At 50.2% G+C, this 22,548-nt stretch overlaps 1 protein-coding gene across 4 annotated transcripts in view; it reads left to right on the forward strand.

The window, feature by feature from the left end:
• Positions 1 to 3,814: 3,814 nt before the first annotated feature.
• The window catches only part of XYLB (xylulokinase), a 46,611-nt gene continuing 27,877 nt past the window's right edge, over positions 3,815 to 22,548 (forward strand). For all 4 annotated transcript variants that reach the window (XM_068981839.1, XM_068981841.1, XM_068981842.1 and 1 more), the window contains exons 1-10: positions 3,815 to 3,920; positions 5,110 to 5,192; positions 8,161 to 8,230; positions 9,623 to 9,703; positions 12,182 to 12,268; positions 12,894 to 13,022; positions 13,822 to 13,887; positions 15,571 to 15,643; positions 18,220 to 18,338; positions 22,010 to 22,091. In XM_068981839.1, coding sequence (XP_068837940.1) covers positions 3,864 to 3,920; positions 5,110 to 5,192; positions 8,161 to 8,230; positions 9,623 to 9,703; positions 12,182 to 12,268; positions 12,894 to 13,022; positions 13,822 to 13,887; positions 15,571 to 15,643; positions 18,220 to 18,338; positions 22,010 to 22,091 — 847 coding nt within the window. In that variant the 5' untranslated portion in view covers positions 3,815 to 3,863. The remainder of the gene's footprint in view (positions 3,921 to 5,109; positions 5,193 to 8,160; positions 8,231 to 9,622; positions 9,704 to 12,181; positions 12,269 to 12,893; positions 13,023 to 13,821; positions 13,888 to 15,570; positions 15,644 to 18,219; positions 18,339 to 22,009; positions 22,092 to 22,548) is intronic.

The following is a 22,548-nucleotide window of genomic DNA, read 5'->3' on the forward strand; positions in this document are numbered from 1 at the left end:
TGTTTGAGTTACTTATTTAACTAGAGGCAGGACCCACCCCTCACCCTCAGACTTGGATAAACAAATCTGTATGACGTTTGCCCAGCTAAGGGCTATAGTTCAAAACATTTCTTTTCACTCATAATAGTGTCCCACTGATCTTACAAAAATCTTGTACTACCTTTGAGATAGAACAGAAAGAATTATTTAATTTCTGACATATCTCAAGATGAAATCTATAAGATTTCAGACAGGTATAATAAATTATTGAATGTGAAAGTCACTCAGTCGTGTCCAACTCTTTGCGACCTCATGGACTGTAGCATGCTAGGCTCCTCTGTCCATGGAATTCTCCAGGCCAGAATACTGGAGTGGAGCTGTTCCCTTCTCCAGGGTATCTTCCCAACCCAGGGGTCAAACCCAGGTCTCCCACATTGCAAGCAGATTCTTTATCATCTGAGCCACCAGGGAAGCCCTAAATTAGTCAATCTGAATTATAATTGATTTTTTTTTAACTTTTATTTTTTGGCCACATCATGCGACTTGCAGGATCTTAGTTCCCCAACCCAGGGCCATGGCAGTGAAAAGTGCCAAGTCCTAACCATTGGATCACCAGGGAAGTGCCTGAATTTTCTATTCCGTTTCCCAATTTCTGATTACTTTTGATTCAGTGATTTTATCTTTGTGTTAAAAGTGGAAGGGATATATATACTATATATAAAACTTTTTATATATATATATAGCTTTATATATATATATATATATATATATAGCTTTATACATATAAAGCTACCAGTATACTCCTAACTTTTCACTCTTAAAACTGCTTATTTAAGAGGATGTATATATGCCTGAATGGTTTCAGTAGAATCAGTACTAACGAACACAGCTTTAGGTAGGTTAGATAAAAACAACTAGTCTGCTATTATTACACAAACAGAATAAAATATATTGGAGTTTCAAAACAGTGCATTTTTATCCAGAAAGCATATTTCTTCAGAGTTTTTCTCAAAGAAAGAGGTTAACTTTGAGAAAAATTCATGTTGTGGCTGCAGACTTTAAAGAATGAAGAGATAGTTCAGGGGTGTTTCATTGGTGAACAGAGTATAGAAACTGAATTTATGTTTATCTCCCTTTTCCTATTTTACAATGAGTTCTCATTATTATATCTACTAAATGAAATGTTTTTCTTTTTCTGAAAAGCTTACATCTAGTGCTTACCCTCAGATTAGTTTTCACTGACTTGTGTGTCAAGATGTAATATATTCAGTTAACAAACACCTAGATTGAAAGAAAACTTGATTCAGTCAAAGACCTTGCTCAGTTCAGTCACTCAGTCATGTCCGACTCTTTGTGACCCCATGGACTGCAGCACACCAGGCTTCCCTGTCCATCACCAACTCCCGGAGCTTGCTCAAACTCATGTCCATTGAGTCGATGATGCCATCCAACCACCTCATCCTCTGTTGTCCCCTTCTCCTCTTGCCTTTTATCTTTCCCAGCATCAGGGTTTTTTCCAATGAGTTTTTCGCATGAGGTGGCCAAAGCATTGGAGTTTCAGCTTCAGCATCAGTCCTTCCAATGAATATTCAGGACTGATCTCCTTTAGAATGGACTGGTTGGATCTCCTTGCAGTTCAAGGGACTCTGAAGAGTCTTTTCCAACCCCACAGTTCAAAAGCATCAATTCTTTGGTGCTCAGCTTTCTTTATAGTCCAACTCTCACATCCATATATGACTACCGGAAAAACCAGTAGCTTTGACAAGATGAACCTTTGTTGGCAAAGTAATGTCTCTGCTTTTTACTATGCTGTCTAGGTTGGTCATAGACCTTGCTAAGAGAAGAAAATGTAGGCTAATATCTTTGTAGAAAATGTCAGAAAGTAGCTTTGTGGCTTGAAGGTGGGGAAACACTTCTTAAACAAAATCAATATGGAGAAAAATTGACAGATTTTATTACATTCAAATTAAATTTTTCCAGTCCATGAAGGGCAAGATGGACAAAGTTAGCAGATAAATGACATATTGGGAGAAGATATTTGCAATACCTAAGACCAATTGGGAACTTACATCTTGAAATATAAGAAACTCCTGCAAATCCTTAAAAAAAGACAAAAATTCCCAATTTGAAAAATGGGCAAAGGGAATAAGCAGGGGATTCACTGAATGTCAGGAAATCCTAAATGGCTGGTGAGTGTATATGAAGAGAAGCTCAAAATCATCAATAATGAGAGAAATGCAAATTAAAGCAATAATGAGAAGCCACTCCTCACCTATTACACTGCCAAAATCAAAAAGGATATAAATGCCAGGTAATATATATAGGATGGAGAAGTTCAGGTACCCTTGGGCATTCCAGGTGGGAGTGTAGACCAGTATAGCGATTCTCAGAAGTAATCCAGTACTCTGATCACACGAGTTATGCATACATAGTATAAACCCTACTCTTTGATATTACCCACCCCCCCAAAAAAAAAATTCCCCCCAGAGGTCCACAGAACCATGGATGAGGAGGTTTCAACCTGCACTACTTGCAATAGTGGGGAACTGGAGTCCACCCCAGTGTCCCTCAGGGGCAGCTTGAGCAGCAAAACCTGGGGTCAGTACACTAATGAACACGATAGAGCTGTTACAAGCAACCAAGGAGATGAGGGGTTCCCACACACTGTACACTTCATGGCATCCTTCAGAATCTGAGTTTTGTCACGTGCTTCCTGGCCAAAAGAAGAGATTAATGGTTCTGTTTAGTAAGGATCAATAGTTAGACCCAAACGGCTTCATATATACCCATGTCCTAACAACTTAAAAGCTCTTTAAAGAAATTAGTGCACGTAAGTAGGGAGAGAAAATGATTTCATTTCCTTCTTAAACAAGCATAATTACTCACTAAGGGGATGTGTGTGCCTGTTGGGTGTTGCACAACTCTTGAAAGATTAGGATCAGACTGAAAACCGCTGCCCTTAGTTTTGCACTTTAATTTTCCTGCAGTGCTTGTTTATCACCAGAACTGCTTAATCACCGCGATTTGCTGATCACTATGACACAGGTTTGCAAAGATATGCCTTATCCTAGAAAAGAATCTAGCAAATCCAGTGTAAGAACCGTTGACTGCCCAGCAGTCAACAGTCAACCACTCACCAGTGCCCTTAGAGACTGACAAAGGTTGAGATGAGTATGCCCGTCTTTCCCTCCAAAAGTAAAACTACCCCGCTGCACCCCTGTGGGTTCCCTGCACCTTCCCAGAGCACCTGGGTGCACAGTTTGGGAACCAGAGAATCCATATAACTAGTAGTAAACTGTAAAAACAGTGCTGAATTTTAAAAAGTACTTCAGAACTAATGCCTAGGGAGTTTCCTGGTGGTCCAGGGATTGGGGCTCTTCGCTTTCACTGCCGACAGCGCGGATTCAGTCTCTGGGTCCATTGCCCTGTGCCCCCTAACTCAGCACCATGAGTGAACAGGGCTCCGGTACCTGAGAGAGACGAACTCGGAGGTCCCAGGCTCCGGGCTCTCAGAGAGACAGGTGGGAACAAGCCGGCCTAAGGATGAATCCTCTGGTCCAGGCGTCCTCCAAGGGAAAGCAGGCCGCGATAAGGCCGGGTCTGCGCAGGGAGCACATTTGGATGGGAGGCGGGCGAGGTGGGGTTGGAGGGAGGGAGCTGCCGGTCGCCCAGGTGCGAAAAGCACCTGATGCAGAGCTGCGGCGCGTCCCCACCTCGCTCGCCCGCAGGTGGCGCCAGAGCGCAAGGCGGCGGGGACCCCGGGTCCGGGAGTTCGGCCGGGCGGGGCAAGGGGCGGGCCCGGCGTGTCTGCGCGTTGGAGCGCGGCGACAGTCCGGCCGCGGGAAGGACTGACGGAACCGCGCGCCGCCGGATCCTCCGCGGCCATGGCCGAGCGCGCCGCTCGCCCCTGCTGCCTGGGCTGGGACTTCAGCACGCAGCAGGTATCGGCGCGGGCCCCGGGGCGGGCTGGCGGGGACCCCGGCGCCCGGAACCCTGGGCCGCGCTGCGAGCGCTTCTCTCTCGGGCTTCCCCGGGGACCTGGCACCTCCGCCAGGCCTGTACCCCGGCTCTCCCAGAGAGGGGGCCCTCCACCCCCACTCCTTCAAGGGATCCGCGGGCACGCGGCGGGGAGATGCCCGGGAACCTCAAAGGCTTCGCGCCGTCTTGAGCACAGGTTGCCAGAGACCCGAAGGAACTCGGCTGCTTTAAACAGAGGGCCAGACAGACGGGGAGACACGCAGGCGGAGCCAGTGACCGGGAACCAGATCACCGCTTGAAGCTTTTTTTTTAAGTGAAATGGGCACGATGTACACCTGAACTTTGTTCCGCCTGTGACAGCCCTTGGATGGCACCAGCGTGCCCAGGTCAGCGTGCCCGACTGTGCTGCTCTCTGAGTCAGGCACGCAGGCAAGGAGAGTCAAGATTTGCTTTCCAGTTTGGGGTATCAAGGGGCTCCTTCTCCTTAACTTAGGACATGGTCGCAGTTAAAGACAAACCCCTCTCCACAGATGGGTCAGGGGAGCAAGGCTGTGGTCTATCCCTGACCAGAAACTACTGGGGGGGACCTTGGATAAGTCAGGTTGTCTTGCTAGGCCTGTTTCCGCATCTGTCCAGTAAAGGAGTTGTACCCTGGAGTTTGGAATCTGCTCCATTGGGACATGTATCTCTGGTTCTTGATCATGGCCTTTGGTAACAAACCGGGGACCTTGCCTGGTCTCTTAGAGCCCTGCAGGTGCGGACACCCCAGAGACATCTCCAAACCCTGCCTCCCATTCCTTCTCCTCTAGGACTTCCTCAGACCTTCTTGCCTGCCATAGGAACCAGCTCATCTATGAACATCTACTTCTAGAGGGTTTTGGCTTTGGCTCTTTGGGAGGGCAGAAATTCCCTGAGTGTTTCGGGGTGTTTCTGTTTAGCCCCTCCACTTCTTCATTTTACTAAGTCTTCGGATATGTTGTCAGATGAGACCTCTTACCTGGATAATTGCCACAATGCACCGCAGCCTCAAGGAGGTCTCCAGGCTGAACCACTTCTAGGGGGCTGGGCTTCACCTGGTGATGTTCATATCCCCGGACCAGTATAGAAGCTGAGGAAAAGTCTATCCATTATTTTTACTATTTTACCTTCCAGGTAAAAGTTGTTGCTGTTGATGCAGAGCTGAGTGTCTTCTATGAGGACAGTGTGCATTTTGACAGAGACCTTGTAGAATTTGGGTATGTACCTAGGGTGCCTGTGTGTGGGGGGGGGGTGGTTTTGGGGTCCACCCTAAACCCTTTTTTTGGGCCCCACTGCATGCCCCTTGTGGAATGGTTGTTCCCTGACCAGGGATCGAACCTGTGCTGCTTGCAGTGCAAGCATGGAGTCCTAACCACTGGGCTGCCAAGGGATTCCAACTTTTTATATTTATAAACCACACTATTCTGGTTTCCTCAGATTGTGAGAAGGGCGACCTTGACACATCACTCAACATCTTTATTTTGTGCCTGGAATGCACTCTCCTGCATTCTTTCTGAATTCTGCACGTGGCTTCATGTATGTAGTAGGTATCAGTTGAGACTCACTTTGTACCAAGCACTGTGCTGCATCCTGGGATTTGATGGTGAAGCAGAGAGTCATGGTTCTTGCTCTCTCAGTTCTTCACATTTAGTGGGGAAGATTGATATCAGGCAAAGACTGATTGATTAACAAAAAACACAAAAGAATGTTTTAATAAACTCAGGAAAGGCCTCTGACGGAAAGGATCTCACTTCTTTAAGTACTTATTGTAAAGAAATGTGATCTAGATTTGGAAGAGCAGGTTAGAGAATGTTTCTAAGGAGGTAGTGCTTAAGCCAGGGTCTGAATGAGTGGGGTTAGCCAGGTGATAGATGGTAGAGAGCTTTCCAGGCAGAAAGGATAGCATGTGCAAAGGCCCTGTGGCAAGGAGCACTGCTCATTCATGGAACTGAAGAAGGCTGAGTGGCTAGGGAGCAGAGAGGGTGGGGTGGGCCATATAAGCCATGGAATGGAGTCTGTCTTTATCTTAAAAGCTATGGTTGGCCACTGTAGGGCTGTAGGGATTGGGGGAGGGGACAGTGTGAGATGGTTGTTTTTGTTTTTTAAAAAGATCTCTCTGGGTGCCATGGGAAAGCAGATAGGATGGGGCCAAAGTACATGTTGGGAAACCACTGAGGAGGTTTTCCAAAGATTATCCGGATGAGAAATGATATTGATTGGATGAGAGAGAGCTGGGTGGTAAAATTGGCAGGTCTTGGTACAGAATTTATTATGAGATATGAGGGTGAGGCTTCTGGCTGGCCTCTGGGGTGGATAGTAGACTGTGAAAGAGAATTGGTTTCTGGGAAAAAGATCATGATTTTAGATTTTTGTATTAGTTTGGTAGGACTTCCAGACAAAATCCCACAGACTGGGTGGTTTAAACAACAAGACTTTTTGAAAGATTAAGTAACACTGTGGCTGCGTTGAGTCTCTGTGGCTGCGAGAAGGCTTTCTCTCGTTGCGGGCAGTGGGGGTTGCTCTCTAGTTTGAGTGTGTGGCTTCTCGTCGGGCTGACTTCTCTTGTGGGGCACGGGCGCTAGAGGCCAGGCCCAGTAGTTGGGATACATGGCCTTAGTTGCCCCGAGGCGTGTGGAATCTTCCTGGACCAAGGGTTGAACCTGTGTCCCCTGCATTGGCACTGGATTCTTAATGACTGGACCACGAGGGCAATCCAAACAAGAGACATTTATGTTCTTACTCTTCTGGAGTCTGGAAGTCCAAGTTCAAAGTGCTGGCAGGGTTGGTTTCCCCTGAGATCTTTCTCACTGCTTTCCAGATGGCTGCCTTCCTTGGTGCCTCTCACGTGGCCATCGTTCTGTGTGAGTGCACCCCTGGCATCTCATGGTTATTTATGCCCTTATCTTTTATAAGGACATCAACCATACTGGATTAGGGCCCACCCTGATGACTTCTTCGTAACTTAATTACCTCTTTAAAGGTACTATCTCCAAACACAGTCACATTGAAAGGTACTGGGGCTTAGGACACGGTGAACCTTGAAGGACACAATTCAGTTCATAACCGTTGTGGATCTGTAGATTTTGAGGTGGCTTGGAGTGGTCCTGGTGGAAGCGTCCCTCCGTGTCTATTTCAGATAGCATTTCCTCCCTGAAGCCTTCCCTTCTGGCCTCTCCGTCTCACTGCCCATCACCTTCTGTTACCATCTGTTTCTTCCCCAGCTGATGTGTCTCCTTTGAGCTGAGGTTGGAGGCTATCTTGCTTTCATATTTTATATTACTACAGGCCACCCCTCTTAGATTTTTGGTAGTTTGTATCTTTCAAGGAATTGGTCCATTTCATCTAGCCTATCAGATTTGTGGCCATAGAATTGTTCCTAATATTCCTCTATTGTCTTTTGATGTCTGTGAGATCAGTAGTGAAGACCCTTCTCTCATTTCTGATGTTGGTAATTTACGTCTTGTCTCTCTTTTTTATTCTTGATGAGCTTGACTAGAGGTTTATTGGTTGACCTTTTCATAGGATCAGCTTTTGGTTTCTTTGATTTTTCTCTTTTCATTTTCATTGACTTGTGCTCTGCTGCTGCTAAGTCGCTGAGTTGTGTCCGACTCTTTGTGACCCCATGGACTGCAGCCCACCAGGCTCCTCTGTCCATGTGATTTTCCAGGCAAGAGCACTGGAGTGGGGTGCCATTGCCTTCTCTGACTTGTGGTCTAATTTTTATTAAATTTCTTCTGCATGGATTATTGTTGCCATATTTGAGTTTTTGTTTTTTATGTCATTGAATATCTCAGTCTCTCTTTCTGTTGCTTCTTGATTTTGAGTCATCATTTAAAAGGCCTCCTTACTCCAAAATTAGGTAGTGGACTTGGAAGGGCTTCTCATCCAACCCCAAACTTACTAACCCCTTTAGGCCCACTGCTCCAAGTGACAGCCTTACAGGGTGAACAGCTTGTATTTAGAAGACTTGTTTTTTCTGGTGCTTTCGGAGAATTGCCACCTCTGAGCCACACTGGGCAATTTCCATGCCTCCTCTCTCCATCTTGCCCATCATCTTCCCTGTTCAATCTAGAGTTCCCCCACGAGGCTGGGGGCGGGGTGCTTCTTCTGCGGGAGGGATCCAGGATCAGCCATTGCCGGGCCCCCACCTGAGGCTCTGTCCCACATTATCTCTTCTGCTTGTAGGACTCAGGGTGGAGTTCATGTTCACAAGGATGGCCTGACAGTGACCTCTCCGGTCGTGATGTGGGTCCAGGTAAGACAGGGATTCCTGTCCCTCTCTTGTCCCAGCCTGTCTCACCAGCAGACTTGGAAATTTGCTCAGAAGCCTGAAGGTGGCAGCTCATGAGAGCCCCTGTTGAGACCAGGTCCTCCTGGGCAGGTGGAATCTGCACGATACAGGGCCAGCCTCGGTCTTAGCTGGTGGCAGGACTTCTGAGCTGAAGAGACTCACAGAGTGGCTTCCAGGTGCTGAAACCAGAGCAGCTGGAAAGTCCTGCCATCTTTAAAATGCCACAGAGCAGACCTTTCCCAAACATTCCACTTTCAGGCCCGGTGTCCTCCCGTGTACCCTGAGATCCAAACATGGCCCTTACACTCTCCTCTTAGCACTCAGTCCCCAGGCCCTTCAACTCCAGCGGCAGGGGCCCTCAGTGTGGCGAATTGTGACCTGCCCATTCGGGCTTAGATTCATCCCAAGCCAGGCCTGCCTCTCAGGACCAGTGAGGAAGGAAGATGCCTGTGGCCAGACCTGCATTGCCTGTGAGGCCACAGGACTAGGGTGTGGATAGCACAGGCAGGTGTGATAGGAGCCGAGGGCTGTCTCATGGACCACAGGGGACCTGGGACCCTGGACCAGGGGTCAGACAATGGTAGCAACTGAATGTCCTCTGCCCACAGGTTTTTCAGTTCTCGGATGCTTAGCTGTGCTGCATGGCGTGGGGGATCTAGTTCCCTGACCGGGATTGAACCCAGGGCCCCCTGCACTGGGAGCTCAGAGTCTTGGCCACTGGACCACCAGCAAAGTCTGTGGAGCCTTGTTCTGATGGGAGCTTCAACTTTACTCTTTGCTTCTCCATTGCAGTGAAGTCATATCAGTAATATGGTGGACTGAAAATGCAGATAAAAGAAACAAAAATTTGAGCCACCTGGTTTCGGCTCTTCCTGAATACTTGTGTGCATGCTCAGTCCTGTCCAACTCTTTGCAACCCCGTGGACGGTAGCCCACCAGGCTCCCCTGTCCATGGAATTTCCCAGGCAAGAATACTGGAGTGGGTTGCCATTTCCTCCTCCAGGGGATCTTTTCAACTTAAGGGATTGAACCGGCATCTCCTGCATTGACAGGTGGATTCTTTAACACTGAGCCACCTGAGAGGCCCTTCTGAATGTTTGGAAGTCACCAGTTGGAGAGGCAAACTTTGAGGATTGCTGGTTTCTGATTCCATTTCTTTAAAATATTTTTAGCATAGCTCACCTTTTTATTTGGTTGATGCCTACTCATTTAATTGATGTACTCTGCTTCTAAACCCTGAGTCATCGGTTCCTTCTTTATCTCCACTGACAGGGCAGGCACTGAAAATCCAGGCTTGGGCATTAGCCTGGTTCCGTGGTTCAGGACAGTCATGGTGGGTCCTGTGTTTCTTTTCAGGCTTTGGATATCATCTTGGAGAAGATGAAGGCTTCGGGCTTTGACTTCTCTCAAGTCCTCGCCTTGTCTGGGGCAGGCCAGGTGTGTTTGCTGCAGCCTCTGTTTGCGGCATGAGGGGCGTCTGTCTTGGGTGGTGCTGTGGGTGCTGAGGTGTTGCTAAGTCACTTCAGTCGTGTCCAACTCTGTGCGACCCCATAGATGGCAGCCCACCAGGCTCCCCCGTCCCTGGGATTCTCCAGGCAAGCACACTGGAGTGGGTTGCCATTTCCTTCTCCAGTGCGTGAAAGTGAAAAGTGGAAGTGAAGTCGCTCAGTCATGTCCGACTCTTAGCGACCCCATGGACTACCGCTTTCCAGGCTCCTCCGCCCATGGGATTTTCAGGCAAGAGTACTGGAGTGGGGTGCCATTGGCTCCCCTCAAAGGACGGTGCACATTTTTGAGAGTCACTGCACAAGTTTCGTTGCAGTGAAAATCCCTATAGCTGTTTCACCTTGGAGGATGAAACACAGGATTTGAGACAGTTCGTACAGTTAAATGTTGTACAGAAGAGGACGCTGGGTGAGGAGGAACTGGATCCAGGTCCTCCAAGGGGATGGAGGAAGAAGGTGATGTGAATTTATTATGACTGTTTGAAGGTACACAATGGCTTTCCTCTTTTCCGGAAGTAAAAATAAAGTCAGAAATCATGCTAATAACTATAGTAGTGTGGTAATGACAAAGAACACTGGACGCCTAGTGTATGCCAGGTGCAGTGCTGAACATCTTACATGCACTAACTTAGTCTTCATAGCAGTCGTACCAGGAGGTATCGTGCAGTGGTTAGCACAGGGGGCTCCAGGTTTGATCCCTAGCCCTGCCATTTGCAAGCAGTGACCTGGGGCACGTTGTCCAGCTTTCTGGTGCCTCCATACTCTAATCTGCTGTGAGGTCAATGTGAATGTTAAATAGATAGGACAGTGCAAAAAACCCTCCAAGTTTTAGCTACTGTTTTTATTATCATTGCCATTTACATGGGGAAATGGAGGCACAGAGAGGCGATGTCACTTGTCGAAGGTCACCTAGCTGCTAGGAGGGGGAGTGAGGATTCCAGTCCAGTGTTATCCTCTGAGTCACTCTGCCCCATGCTGGTTTAGCGTGTCTTCACATCCTCATTAGAGAGCACTCACCAACTCTTCTGAAGGTGCCTCTTCCCCTGACCTATTGAAGCTTATTGATTGTGTCCTTGTTCCACTAAACAGAGTCCCTGGTGGTCTCGGCTGCCTCCCACACCTGGACCCCCTCTCCCTCCCACCACCCCTCCCCCACCCCCTTGGCCACATGTCCCAGGAGCGCCTCAAGCTTGCCATTTCTCTGACTGGGCGCTCCGTCTTGCCCCAGGTACCCTCCTTCGGTGCCCTTTCTCAGGGAGTTGTCCCTCTCCACCTGGGACCACAACCCAAGTGTAAGCCTCGATTCCCCCATCCTCCTGCCCCCGCATTCCAGGGGGCCCCCAAATCCTGCTCATTTCTCCCTGACTCTTGAATCTGCCACCTCTTCTCCAGCGCCACCTCTGTGGCCCCAGGCCTGGTACCCACTGTGTTTCTCTGGGCCTCTGTTCCACCTCCCTGCTTCCAGCCTACCTTCTCCAGGACTCTCACAAGCCCTTTCGTCCATTCGACTCTGGCCATCCAGAGTTCTCACCAGCCCAAGATAAAACCCAACCAAGGGGTAGGCTGCCACCTCCCCATCCAGTCCCTTCTTCCCCCACCCCAACCTCAGGTTCCTTCCCTGCACATGCCAGCCACTCTCAACTGCAGCTACTCTCTTCATGGTGCACCCCTGCACCCAACTCTGGGACCCTTTCCTAGTTACCGCGTCCACTTCTACGCACGCATACCCTCAGCAGGCTAGACTCCTCTCCGGCGTTTCCACAGCCCTGCCACTGCACTTCATAGGGTTTTTTTTGGCTGCGTCTGTGTTGTAGCACATGGGATCTTTTGTTGCAGCACAAACTCTCTAGCTGTGGCCCATGGGCTTAGTTGCTCCGTGGTATGCGGGATCTCAGTTCCCTGACCAGGGATCGAACCCATGTCCCCTGCATTGCACAGTGGACTCTTAACCACTGGACCACCAGGGAAATCCCTTAGTAGAGGTTTGTAATTGTCCACTTGTGTCTTTTCCCCTGACTAAACTCCAGTATCCTTTAGAATAGGAACGGTACTACCCTAGTCATCTGTCCCATCCTGGCGTGATCTAGGTGGTCAGTTAGTGTTTGTTGACTGAATAGTGGTAAATGAATAAATGAGTGAGTGTCAGATAGTATTCTGAGCAATATATTTAAATACAGTTTTACAAAGGCACCAAAATCTAGACCAATAATTGTTTGTTCCTCCATGTTTTGAGGTGGACAGGGCAGAGTTCCTCCTCATCTTATAGAAATGAAAACCAAGTCTCATAAAGGTGATGAGCTCTGTGACTTAGAAGTACCGGCGTGGACTTAGAGTCCAGTTCTTTGGCGTGTAGTCTGGGGTCCTTCCGGTCTCCAGGAGGCTGATACGGGCTTGGGTTTTCCCTTGGCAGCAACATGGAAGCGTGTACTGGAAGACTGGGGCCAGCCAGGTGCTGACAAGCCTGTCACCGGACCTTCCGTTGCATGAGCAGCTACAGGTGACTGTGGCCGGGTTGTGGGAGGCTGAGAAACTTCTACGGGAGGTGGTAGGGAAGAAGGGCTCTGAGCCCTGTAGGGCTTTTGGGCATCGTCAGGGGTGTGGGAAGATGGCTGAGCAGCAGTCCTGTGAGCGTGGTCTGCCGTGCACATCCCTGTGGTCGGATCAAAGGCTTGGGTGCGCACAGCCCTCATCACGTGGGTCCCTTGCAGTCCAGCACGACTCTGGCAAGCTCCCTGCTCAGAAAACTAGGGGACCTAGTGCCTCCTAGTGGTGCTGGTAATGCAGGCTCTGGCTTCTTTTCTCTCAAGCTCCACATGCCCGGGCCAGCCTGCCCTTGGCTACAGCTCTGGCCCTCCGCCACCCCCTTCCTATCTCTCCTGTTGTCTGTGGTGCTCAGGTACGCTCGCCAGAATCTTCTACCTAGAGCTTTCTGGGGAAAGAGCCCTTCCACCCAGGCCAGACCAAGGTTTGGACATGAATGGCTTACCCATGGGTCTTCCAAGGTCATGTCCAGGGGAGAGACATCCACTTCATCCCTGCTGCGCTGGGCAGTGTGGCCGCCGGTGCCAGGGTGGCCCCCAGGGTCAGCAGGCGGAGCTCACGCCTGTGCTCCTTCTTTCCAGGCCTGTTTCTCCATCAGCAACTGCCCGGTGTGGATGGACTCCAGCACCGCAGCCCAGTGCCGCCAGCTGGAGGCCGCCGTGGGCGGGGCCCAGGCTCTCAGCCGCCTCACCGGCTCCCGTGCTTACGAGGTGGGAGCACCCGCTGTGATCTGGGGACAGGGGCTGGTCTAGCAGGAAGACCTGAATGCCGGCCCTGGTCCCTTCTCCCTGGAGGTCTGGGAGGACACGCTGGTGACCTGCCCCTGTGGGACTCCTGGGAGGCCGTGTGGCTGCTGCCCCGTGGAGCCAGGCCTGGGCACTCTGACCCGTGGTTCTGAGCTAGGCCCTCTGCACTGCCCATCCAGTGAGGGCAGGCCTGCTGCTGCTGCGCCCAGGTCAGAGCTCTGCTGTGTCTGTGGCTGATAATGGCACCTCGATCTCAGCCTCTCTAACTTGGAGATACAAAGAGCACTTAACATTTTGGGTAGTTTTGAAGCTGAAAGGAGTCAGTGCTTACAGGCACTTGGTGCAGCTCCTGGGAAAGTAAAAAAAAAAAAAATAATAATAATTGAGTACCTCTTTCCTATTGGCTTCCCACCCCCTCCCATGGGGTGGCTGCTGTTGCCTCAGCCAGGATCATGCCACCCCCACTGGAGTAGAGGTTCGGGGGATAAGACTGACCCTGTTTGGGCCACCTGAGGTAGGAAGGATGTGGGTTAGGAAAATACGTGAGTCCCCTGCATGGGTGCCTTCAGTCAGAACAGACATCCTGCCACATGAGAAGCAAGATTATTACTAAGGGTGATCAACAGACATCAGACATTTCCAGATTTCAGAAACCTTCTTAAGCTCTTATTCAGAGCCTGCTATGTTAACTCTGTGAGTACTTTATGGACTTGATCATTCTCCAAAGGATATGGGTTTTTAAGTACTTGCACTGTTTTTCCAGCGATTTACAGGAAACCAGATTGCAAAGATTTACCAGCAGAACCCCGAGGCCTACTCACACACAGAGGTTGGTTAAACATTCCTCTTTGATTACAAGTCAGGGTCGAATTCTTTCTCTAATTTTGCATAAATATACATCTCATGTACATGGGCTAAAAACATTGATGAGCAGACATTAAAGATGATATGTATTCAGTCTGCTTTTATTCTCGTTGTCAGGCTTTTTCCAAAGAAGAGGGAAAGAATGGAATTATAGGAAAGAAAAGTCAGGGACTCTCCTGACCAGAAGGGTTGAGGTCAGGGTCAGAGTGGGAGCGGGGGGCCTGGTGTTTTCCGGGGACCACCTGAGTAGATCTGGGTGCCCTTCATCTCTGTCTCCTCAATTTCCTCGGCTTCCCTGGTGGGTCAGGCAGTAAAGAATCTGCCTGCGATGCAGAAGACCTGGGTTCGATCCCTGAATCAGGAAGATCCCCTGGAGAAGGAAATGACAACCCACTCCAGTATTCTTGCCTGGAGAATCCCAAGGACAGAGGAGCCTGGTGGGCTATAGTCCATGGGGTTGCATAGGGTTGGACCCAACTGAGTGACTAACACTTTTACTTTTGGGCTCAGTATCCTATCGTTGATGCAGGATGCCTAACAGGCGCTTGATAGGCGTGGAATCTCTGTTTTCTTAGGAAATTTGTAAACCTGGACCAGTGTGTCTCTAGCTGTGGCCCTTCAACCAGAATCTGTATCCCTGGAACCCAGGTTCCATTCCTTGAGCCACAGTTGCTGAAAGCCGGAACTTAATGCCACCTGAGAAGCAGCTCAACGGCCTGGCTAGTGAGACTCATCTCTAAGTAATTAGAAAATGGTCAGCTTGTGTTAAACCATACTGCTTTTTTAATCTTAACATGCAGTTTACTCTTTAGTGAGTCAAGGTTCCAGATTATTCTGCAGTGTTAGCCATTAATGAAGGTTTTGAGTGGAGGGGATGATAAAACTTCTCCAGAGTCTGTGTGTAGAACAGAGGTAGTCTGACTGTGAACAGGAGGTGATGGCATTCTCTCCCCTGGTCCAAGTGCCTGTGATTCCCGTGTGGAAGCACAGACCCTCAGGGTGACACTGAAATCAGCTATCAGTTCCTCCCATTCATGTCTGGGGTCTCTGGCTTCCAAAGGGGACGGCTTTCACTTCTACTCATTCTGAACCCCTGAAACTGTCTTGGTTGGTTCTGGATTCTGTGACCATACATCTACTTCCTCTGTGAATAAAAGTCATAGAAATGGAGGAAGGAATCAGGGCGCCACACTCCCCGGCATATGGATTCCGGTGAAAACTACCTTCCCTCAGGGTGGCTTCTTCTTAGGTTTTGTTATTGCTGTTTGGCTGTACTGCGAGGCTTGTGGGATCCTTAGCTCCCTGACCAGGGACTGAACCCAGGCCCCCAGTAGGGAAAGCCTGGAATCCTTACCACTAGACCACCAGGGAACGCCTTTTTTCCCCTTGTCATTGTTGAACCTGGCCGTTCTATGACTTGTCAGAAACCGCGGAGCGAGGGGCTTTCCTAAGGGGTCACCGCTTGGTGTCCCGGCCGCTCCAAATGCCCTGCGAGACTGAGGCATCCCCCGTCTTCTCACTGCTGGGGCATCTTGCTCAAAGTTTCTACTTCCCTCCCCAATTTAACACTCTTGTCCTGTTGTGTGTGTGTCCCAAGTAGTTGGTTGTTCATGAGTCGTAGATCTCACGGTATCTTTCTCTTTTGCAGAGAATCTCCTTGGTCAGTAGTTTCGCTGCTTCTCTCTTCCTTGGGTCTTACTCCCCTGTTGACTACAGTGATGGTAAGTCTTCAGAGTCCAGCGCTGGGCCTGTCCAGCAGGTGTGCGGCAGCATGAACCTTACCCAGTCTTCCGTCCCTACTGTCTGTTGCCAAGAAGGGAGGGTATTAGTTATCTTTTGCGGGTAACAAATGACCCCAGTGCTTTGCAGCTGAGGGCCATCAATGCTTATTATCTCACAGAGTTTCTGAAAGTCAGGAATCAGGGAGTGGCTTGACTGGATGCTTCTGGCTCTGGGTCTCTGAGGAAGTGGCAGTCAAGCTGGCCTCCAGCATTAAGCAGAGACATTACTTTGCCAACTAAGGTCTGTCTAGTCAAGGCTATGGTTTTTCCTGTGGTCATGTATGGATGTGAGAGTTGGACTTTGAAGAAAGCTGAGCACCGAAGAATTGATGCTTTTGAACTGTGGTGCTGGAGAAGACTCTTGAGAGTCCCTCGGACTGCAAGGAGATCCAACCAATCCATTCTGAAGGAGATCAGCCCTGGGATTTCTTTGGAAGGAATGATGCTAAAGCTGAAACTCCAGTACTTTGGCCACCTCATGTGAAGAGTTGACTCATTGGAAAAGACTCTGATGCTGGGAGGGATTGGGGGCAGGAGGAGAATGGGATGACAGAGGATGAGATTGCTGGATGGCATCACTGACTCGATGGACGTGAGTCTGAGTGAACTCCGGGAGTTGGTGATGGACAGGGAGGCCTGGCGTGCTGCGATTCATGGGGTCGCAAAGAGTTGGACACGACTGAGTGACTGAACTGAACTGAACTGAAAGGCTTGACTGCGGTTGGAGGATCCTCTTCCAGGCCAAACATGTGGCTGTTGGCCGGAGGCCTCTGTTCCTTGTCCTAACCCCCCCAACAGCACTATATGGGAGCTAGATTTCACCCCAAGGGAAGGGAAAGAGAGACAGCAGCCAAGCAGAAGCCGCAGAATCTTTTACACGCTAGTCTTGGGAGTGACGTGGATCACTCTTTCCCTGTCCCTGGGCACACAGACCTCCGGGTACCAGAAGAAGGGACCACACGTGATGTGGACACTAGGACTGGGGGATGAACAGGCACCGTCTTGTAGCCTGGCTCCCTCAGGAGTTATATTTTGAAGTTCTTGTTCACATTTGGAGAACTCAGGAGAGTGATGAGCTTCTGGAATCAAAACTCTGACAAAAATAAATGCAGATGATGCCAGTGAGGAAGGAGAGCTGGGAGGAGCTTGCTGAAGGAGCTCTGGGTTGAGGCTAGAGCAGAAGGAGGGACCAAGGAGGGAGGAGGAGGCAGAGCAAGAGCCCAGGCCTGGGAGAGTGACCTCAGGAGACCCCGGGACACTCCCAGGCACTGGGAGTTCTGCTGAAGTGTGTGAGTGCCATTGTGTGCCAGACGCTAGTTTAGTTTGCAAGGAGAGAGAGTGAAGTGATGAAGGAGTGGTCCCCAAGCTTTGCTCACAATCTGGAGAAGAAAAGCTTCCTCCCGCACAGGAGCCCAGCTCCTTGGAGCTCAGGCCAGCAGAGTGCTACACGTGGAGCAGCCTGTTCCCACTGATGTTCTCCACACTCAGCCGGGCTGCTGAACGCTGCCGGAGAAAGTTCCATCGCTGCTGTGGACATTGCTGAGCTTCACCCTCAGCTGGGCCTCCACCCATTCCCCTCACTGTCACCTTAGAGGTCACCTACTAATTTACCAGTTGTCTAACCCTCTCACATGGGGACAGGGCTCCAGCAGCACCCAGCCCACTGGTCTGCCACCTCCTGGGCCCCAGGAAGGGGGCCATCCACCTGTGCTCTGGATTCTCCCCACTCTCCATCTTCAGGAGAAGTAGATTACTTTAGGGAAGTTTTAGCTGATCACCAGGGCTTCCCTGTTGGCTCAGATGGTATAGAATCTGCCTGCAGTGCAGGAGACTGACCTGGGTTTGATCCCTGGGTCAGGAAGATCCCCTGGAGAATGGTATGGCTCCCCACTGCAGTATTCTTGCCTGGAGAAATCTATGGACAGAGGAGCCTGGCAGGCTACAGTCCCTGGGGTCGCAGAGTCAGACACGACAGAGTGACTTTCACGCACACATAGCTGATCTTAGTGATGAGTATGAGGAAGTTTGGAGGCATCTGAGAGCTTCCCTTGAAAAGTTAGATGCGATTGAGAAATCCCACATTGGTGCCAGGGCTGCCTCAGAGCCTTGAACCCCAGGGGACACTCAGAGCCATCCTAGATGCTGCTGCCGGGAGCCGCCTCCCCCGGCCAGGTGTTAGAGAATCAGAGGCCCACTGGAGAGTGACCCAGATCTATTGTATACATTCCATCAGGGAAGAGCTCCAGGTACACGTCTGCTTTGAGAATGATCCCCTCTTGGCTAGATTTGTGCATTTTTACAGAAGATTTTTTTTAAAGATTTCTCTTGGAACTTCCCTGGCAGTCCAGTGCTTAAGACTCCACACTGCCAATAGAGGGAGCGTGGGTTTGCTCCTTAGCTGAGGAACTAAGACCCCACATGCCACAAGGTATGGCCCAGAAATTGGGGTGGAAAATGAATAAAGCTCACGTTTTTCAAAATTTAGTTCTTTTGTTCTTGTATCCTTCCTTCCTTAGGTTCTGGAATGAATTTGCTGCAGATTCAGGACAAAGTCTGGTCACAGGCTTGCCTTGGAGCCTGCGCACCTCGCTTAGAGGAGAAGCTTGGCCGACCAGTGCCATCCTGCTCTGTTGTGGTAGGTCCCCTGCCCAGTGCCCAGTGGCGAGGCTCACTGGAGAGCTGGTTTGCTGCTGGGGAAGTGGTATAGTACACACACGCACCCCCCTGCACCCCCGACCACACGCACATCCATCCATTTACACAAGGGCACGCACACCTGGAAATTTGTCTAATACAAGATAAGTAGTTGACATGAGTCAGAGCAGTCTGGATCCCTCCCTTGCATTCAGGTGCTCAGGCCCAGTTGCAGGTTCCTGCCTCATGGAGGGGGTGAGGGGGCTGGGGAGTGGACTTTGGGAAATTGCGCCCTGGAAAATAATTAGAATGGGAAAAGGATTGAAGGCATATGTTCTGGGTGATTAAACTCCTCAGGAAAAAATGCACAAGATGGAAATTTAAGGGATGGGACCACCACTGAAGCTTGGGGGAGGCAGTCTGGAGGAAATAAAGAGAAGTGCCAGTGATCTGGGGAGAGCATGGGCCTTGGAGCCACACTGTCTGGGGTGGAATTGGGCTCTGCTGCTAACCGCCTTTGTGACCTTGTGCCTCAGTTTCCTCGTCACTTCCATTGTTTCTGGAGCAGTAGGAATGCTACTACTTTCTGTCTGTCAGGCTGTTGTGCAGAATGAATGAGGTGATATGTTTAATGTACTTAAGATGGTGCTTGGTCCCAGGGCTAATATGAAAAACATTTGGGACAGCCACATGCAGAAGAGTGAGACTGGACCACTGTCTTATTCCAGATACAAAAATTAATCCATAATGGATAAAAGGCTTGAATATAAAATTTGAAACCGTAAAACTCTGAGAAGAAAACAGGTGGTTAGCTCCTGGATACTCAGCAGAGAGTTTTTTTGCATTTGAAACTAAAAGCAGGGGCCTTCCATGGTGGTCCCATGGCTAAGACGGCAAATTCCCAATGAAGGGGGCCCAGCTTCAAACCTGGCCAGGGAACCAAATCCCACCTGCCACAGCTAAGAGTTTCCATGCCGCCAAAACAAAGGTTGAAGATCCAGCATGCTGCAACTAAGACTTGGCGTAGCCAAATAAATATTAAGAAAAAAACCCTGAAAGCAGAGGCAATTAAAGCAAACCCAACAAATACAGCTACAGCAAAATAAAAAGCTTCTGCACAGCAAAGGAAACCATTAACAAAGTGAAAAGGCAACCTACCAACTGGGAGAAAATATCTGCAGAATCTGTATCTGCTTCCCCGGTGGCTCAGATGATACAGAATCCGCCTGCAGTGTGGGAGACCCGGGTTCAGTCCCTGGGTGGGGAAGATCCCCAGGAGGAGGGCATGGCAACCCACTCCAGTATTCTTGCCTGGAAAATTCCATGGACAGAGGAGCCTGGAGGGCTACAGTCCACGGGGTCTCAAAAGACTTGGACACGATTAAGCAACTAAGCACATGTACCTGATAAAGGGGACAGTTCAGTGAAAGAACTTTAACCATTGGAGTGGCACCCATGTTCAGAATAGCCACTGGCTGTCCATGCTCTGGTTTCTCCTGGTTGGCCAGCTGAGTTCTTGGCTGCACCCTGCACTCGGCCATTTAGTGGGAAGCACCTGCCCCACACCAGAACAAGTGGAAGCGCTGGGTGGGGCAGAGTGTTAGCTGTGAGGGAGACCAGGGCATAAGGAGATCCAGGCTACCGTGAGTGCCTCCTGTTGGCAGTTCCAGCCATGGAAACACTTTTCTATCAACAGTAAGAGCTGAAAACAGCCTTTGCCACCACGAGCAGAATGTCAAAGCCAGATTGTCATCATCATCCCCAGGGTGGGCTTCCCAGGTGGCTCAGTGGTAAAGAACCCGCCTGACAATGCAGGAGACCTGGGTCAAGATGATCCCTTAGAGGAGGAAATGGGAACCCACTCCAGTATTCTTGCCTGAGAGAGAATGACCGTGGGATCATTAAGTATCAGGCATGACTGAGCATGCACAGGCTCCCAGAGGGTGCCATGAAGCCAGCGCACAGAGCTAAGGGTGTCCTGCCCCACTGAAGCAGACAATTCAGAACCCAGGCAGGCTGATGCACAGCAGAAAGGAAAAAAGGAAGGGTGAACAGAAGACAGCCAAGCCTCTGGGACTGGTATTGCACATGGCTCTTAGTTTCCAGTCGATGGAGAGCAGTGTTTTGTCCACGGCAGCCAGCTTTGTTTGCCTTACACCAAGAACACATGCCTCCAAGAGGGGCCTCGTGCAGACACGAGCAGCTTGAGGAACAGAAAAGAACTGATTTGGAAAAGTGTGTTTTCGTTTGAAACATATGTACCCACGTGATGGGGGGAAACAAGCAAAATTCATGTTTTCTGTCATCTCTTTTTCTGAAGGTGGTGCCCAAATGGCTTTCTCTCCTTTTCTGCAGGAAAATTTTTGGAGATGTCATGTAGCGACGCCTCCGCTTTGCAACCTCCCAGCCCACCTTTTTCGCCAGCAGTCGTGGTCTCCCGTGTCCCTTGGCAGCCTTCTGCCTGAGCTGTAGCTCATTTCCCTCTTCTGCCCTGGGGGCTTCTGGAACTCTGCAGCTGTGCTCTGCCAGCCTGGAGGATCGGGGTTAATCCCCCCACCACACACACACCTTTCTCCTGTGAGGAGCTGTGGAGAGCTGCTCCCTGACCCACCCCCAAGAGGACAGCCTGCCTCAAATGCTGCCCACAGCCAGCACCGGCTCCCCAGAGTACCCTTGGGTGGGCTTTCACCCCTTCCTTTTCATTCTTTCAACCCCCACCCTCATTTCCTGTGGTCACTTCCCCAAATAAGCCTCCTGCACAAGCGCTGACTCAGACTGTTCTCTGAGGCAACCCAGGCCAAGACATTTATCTCCCAGGCTTTATTCTCATGGAAATCTGAAATTTTGTTGGATGGAGCAAAATGGTCTTCCCAGACACTGGGAAATCCCTTTAAAAATTTTTTTTATGGATGTGCCACTGGTCATGTGGGATCTTAGTTCCTTGACCAGGGAACGAACTCACGCCCCCTGCAGTGGAAGGGTAGAGTCTTAACCACTGGACCACTAAGAAGTCCCAGGAAATCTCATCATTTATTTTAAATTTTTGGAACTAAGAGAAAGTCAGGGAAAGCGGAGGGTGGAGTCGGGGAGCTTTCTTTGCATAACTATGTTTTCTAAAGACTGTAGGTCTGTCTAGAAGGTATCCCTGCCCTCTGATCCCACAGGAAGTCTCGAAGGGGCCCTGAGAGCTTTGGTTCCTGGTGAAGGCTCCTCCCCCACAGCGCCTTTCCTTGGTTTATTTTCTTTAGAACATTGACCTCCGCGCATGCATGTCTGATTGCTCGTGATCTGATTGCTGGGCTGATAGAGCATGTGTGTAAGGCATTATCTACTTCCACGAGTTTGTTTAATGCTTTTCTCCTCTCGTTTATTTATTTTTAATGCAACATCCAGAATGTGGGGCTTACAAAGCAAGCCCACGCTGGGGGCGGTTTTGTTCTGGCTGCCTTGACTCGCACAATCAAGCGTGCCTTGAGGCAGTGGGACAACTTCACGTTCATGGGCCCAGCCCCGGGCTGGGCTCCGCTGGTGTTCTGTGGACAGAACGTCCCGGCTGTGATGAGCATCTCGGCCCCACCCAGGCCTGTTGCTTTCCCGTGGCCTGAAGGGTGGGCCGCTGTGCCAGGCAGGTGGGATTTGCTTCTACAGAACGTACTTGCTTTCTCTCCTCAGGGACCCATCTCTTCCTACTTTGTCCAGCGCTATGGGTTTCCTCCAGGATGCAAAGTGGTGGCCTTCACTGGGGACAACCCAGGTGAGTACCTCTTGGGACTTCACCCCCCCAGTAGCCCGCCTTGGTCCTTGCTGGACACTGGCGAATGCCAACCAACCTCCTGGGGAAGCCTGTCTGGCAGACCCTTCCTCTGTGGCCACCTACCCCCTGCTGCCCTGAGCTCTGACTCCTTGTACCTGTCCCGCCTTGGCCCTGGCTGTACCCACAAGAGCCACCCAGGGCTGCCCAGCGAGGTGAGAACTGATCAGTGGAGGAAGACAGTCAAGCCCACCCTCCCTGACCTGCGTTTTCTGTTCCAAAGTAAGCATCTCAGCTCCTCCACCTCTTCCTCCAGTACCCAGCATTAAGACTCTCACCCCTTTTCTGACCTGTTGTTCGGTCACTCAGTTGTGTCCAACTCTTTGCGATGCCGTGGACTGCAGCACGCCAGGCTTCCCTCTCCTTCTCCGTCTCCCGGAGCTTGCTCAAACTCATGTCC

This window comes from Capricornis sumatraensis, chromosome 10, assembly GCF_032405125.1.
Source record: "Capricornis sumatraensis isolate serow.1 chromosome 10, serow.2, whole genome shotgun sequence".
Classification (NCBI taxonomy): domain Eukaryota; kingdom Metazoa; phylum Chordata; class Mammalia; order Artiodactyla; family Bovidae; genus Capricornis; species Capricornis sumatraensis.